Here is a 2,841-nt window from a genome sequence, read left to right as displayed (position 1 = left end):
TGTCTACAGATTAGTCATGCTGATTGGAACAGGCTTGTAAATCCCCATCATAAAGCACTGATAACCAATAAAGCTACTATATTCACACCCAGTCTCACACAATGTGTAGCGCACTGCATTCCTCTCTGCCGGATTTCCGCATACTTTCATCATAGGGTAATAAAGCAATGTAATATAACCGGTTTATTGAGTTTCTTATCTCATATGCTATGACGCCATAGGGTTCTGAAAATGTGTAAGTCATTGAAAAGGAACTTTCTAAGGCAGTTAAAAATATCTGAGGTTTAATTTACTGTGGTTAACTACATTCTTTTGAAAAGTCAGTAAAATAATAAAGTTTAAAAGTTAATTTAGAACAACTTTGTCTGATAAAATGACAGCAAGTCAGATAAAATGCTGAACATTTTTTATTTAAATTAACATGTAGCAAAACAAGACATGTAAATAACTTAAATACATACAACACAAATTTTTGCTTACAACATTTCTTGAAGCAAATAAATAAGTAAATGTACACAGATTATCCCAGGGAACATGAGTCTATCCCTCACGAAAGAGTTCAGTCTGGAGTGTCTGTTTGGCCTGTTGAAATAACGTCAGAGTTTCTGAATAGCCCCAACTCAATTTCTTCTTGGTGTTTTCTTCTCAGACATGCTGAAAATATCACTACTTTGGTCCAAGCTTTCTTCACCATCTTCTTCCTAATATCTGCATGAAGAAAAAATAAATTGTGTTTGTGAATGTTATGTCCACAAGAAGATTCTTTGATTTCATGTTATTCAATGACATTACAACACTTAAGCTACATATCTTATAAAACAGCTTGCTTTACAAATGCTGTTGTAACAAAATATTGTACTGGTATCCCTTTAAAAGCAAATGTGATCACTAAAATGCATTACTAATTCTTAAAATTCATAGAAATAACTGTCATAAAAAATGTCCCCCAGCAAAGGTTGTCAAAACTAATCTGTAAGGGCATACTGTCTACAGGACAATCCTGTTGGAAATATGATATAAGTGCACATGGATTGTAATTAACTTATTTGTTGTTTACATAACTTAACTTGAAAAGTCAGAGTTACAAAATAAGTGTTCATTTGTATATAATCTGTACCATTTTTATTGTATTAAAAATGTAATATGAACAATATGTAAATTTTCTATGTACAGTAAAGTATAAGCTGAAAAAAATCATAAAAAGTGTAAATTTTCTTCTCGACCAAAATCACATATCACGTTGCACTTACGTCTTTGAACTAACTTGTAAATTAGAACTCTCTAAAGTGGACTAATGTAGAAGTGGAATGACCTTACTAATATAAACCATTCTTGTTTCTGACCACTAACATGGTACTGATACTTTTAATTAATAGAAAGAGGGTTTTCTATGTATTAATTCTAAACATAATAGCTATTGTTGTAACTATGATATGACATCACTTAAACATTTGCCAATTTGCTTGTTTTAATGACTTTTTACAATGTGACACATAAACAGCAATAGTGTTTCTGTCACAACCCTGACCAGAATACAGCAGTTGATGAAAATTAAAGAAATGAAATGATACATATAAATAATATTGTCAATGCTGAATTTATGTATAGTAGGCTACACATCCTAATCTAAATGGTAATCCCAAAAAGTGGTGCCCATAGAAGCTTCTGTTGTCACTACATAAAGTAGTAGTTCATCATTTGTAAATATAAAGAATTGTGTAAAGATTTATGTTCTAGTGAAATGTGATGTTACTGCTGAAACAAGTAGTCCATATAAGGCACGGTAATAATGAAATATGAACGGTTGCTCACTGACGCCGGTGAGATAAACCCTGTTATTACCAAATTCAGTTCTAAACTTTTTGGTAATACCAGAATTTAAACTACGACCACTTTTGAATCCAATGTGTATTCTGCTCTATATATAATCCTGAGAGTACTCACCCAGTACTTTAATGTGAATGGAAGAAGACAGTATCACGGTGCTCTCGCCATGCGTATGGAGCCTGTGTGCTGTTCCAGAGCCGAGATCTCTGCGTCCTGTCTGGATTTAAAGTGCTGGATAGCTTCACGGTTCTGGAAGTCGATCAATGCCATTGTGATGACCGCATTCCAGCAGGTATCCTCTCCCGAGCACCTGAAGTCGATCTCCTTATCGTCTGTGGTGACGATGGTGAAGTAGACGAACTTGCCGGTGCGTTCCACACAGTCCACTTTCTTAATGAACTGCAGCTTGAGCTCTTTGCTCTTGCTCTTTTTCTGTGTGTCGGCATAAATATTGAGACTGTCGGTGGTGAGGACGCATGTCTTTCTCCTCCAGAACTGCAGTAGATTATCACTTCGCTTCTCTAGAACTCCCTCCTTAAGCACCTTTGCGCTCTCTACTGCGGTCATTTTCATGATTTAAGACTAGCGAATATCCGAGAACGCTGAGAAGGTCTTGACGGTTAGTGTTAGTCTTTTATTGTGCTAGTCTCTCGGTGTTAAACTGAGTAAGAATGAATGTGAAGGAGTGTTATATAGGAGCAGAGCCCGGCCTCCTCCGCGTCATGAGCATTCGCTATGTCAGTAATTCATTGGCGGAACGTGGGCGGAAATCTGGATCTGATGACCTTCAGCCTCCAGCTAGTCCCTAAAATACACCATTACACCACCACAGCATCTGCAACTGCGCCTGGCAAAGCCACACTAACTCTTCTACTGTTGCACAAACAGCCTAGTAATCACTAGCTGTTTCACCATACATTTACATTGGTTTATTTACAAATAAGATAAAGACAAAGCATTCACATTTACTGTACTTTAAATTGCATTTTGATTTTTTTAAAGAACACACTGTAT

General features: G+C 36.0%; 1 protein-coding gene across 1 annotated transcript; it reads right to left on the bottom strand.

Moving 5' to 3' along the window:
• Window positions 1–391: 391 nt before the first annotated feature.
• Window positions 392–2,470, bottom strand: phlda2 (pleckstrin homology-like domain, family A, member 2). The gene is made up of 2 exons (XM_063001428.1): window positions 1,945–2,470; window positions 392–708 (listed from the first exon to the last, which is right to left on the bottom strand). The coding sequence occupies exon 1, from the start codon at window positions 2,398–2,400 to the stop codon at window positions 1,978–1,980; it is 423 nt and encodes a 140-aa protein (XP_062857498.1). The 5' UTR covers window positions 2,401–2,470; the 3' UTR covers window positions 392–708; window positions 1,945–1,977.
• Window positions 2,471–2,841: the final 371 nt, after the last annotated feature.

This window comes from Trichomycterus rosablanca, chromosome 1, assembly GCF_030014385.1.
Source record: "Trichomycterus rosablanca isolate fTriRos1 chromosome 1, fTriRos1.hap1, whole genome shotgun sequence".
Taxonomy (NCBI): domain Eukaryota; kingdom Metazoa; phylum Chordata; class Actinopteri; order Siluriformes; family Trichomycteridae; genus Trichomycterus; species Trichomycterus rosablanca.
The sequence above is the reverse complement of the archived record's forward strand: the minus strand, read 5'-3'. Positions and strand labels throughout refer to the sequence as shown.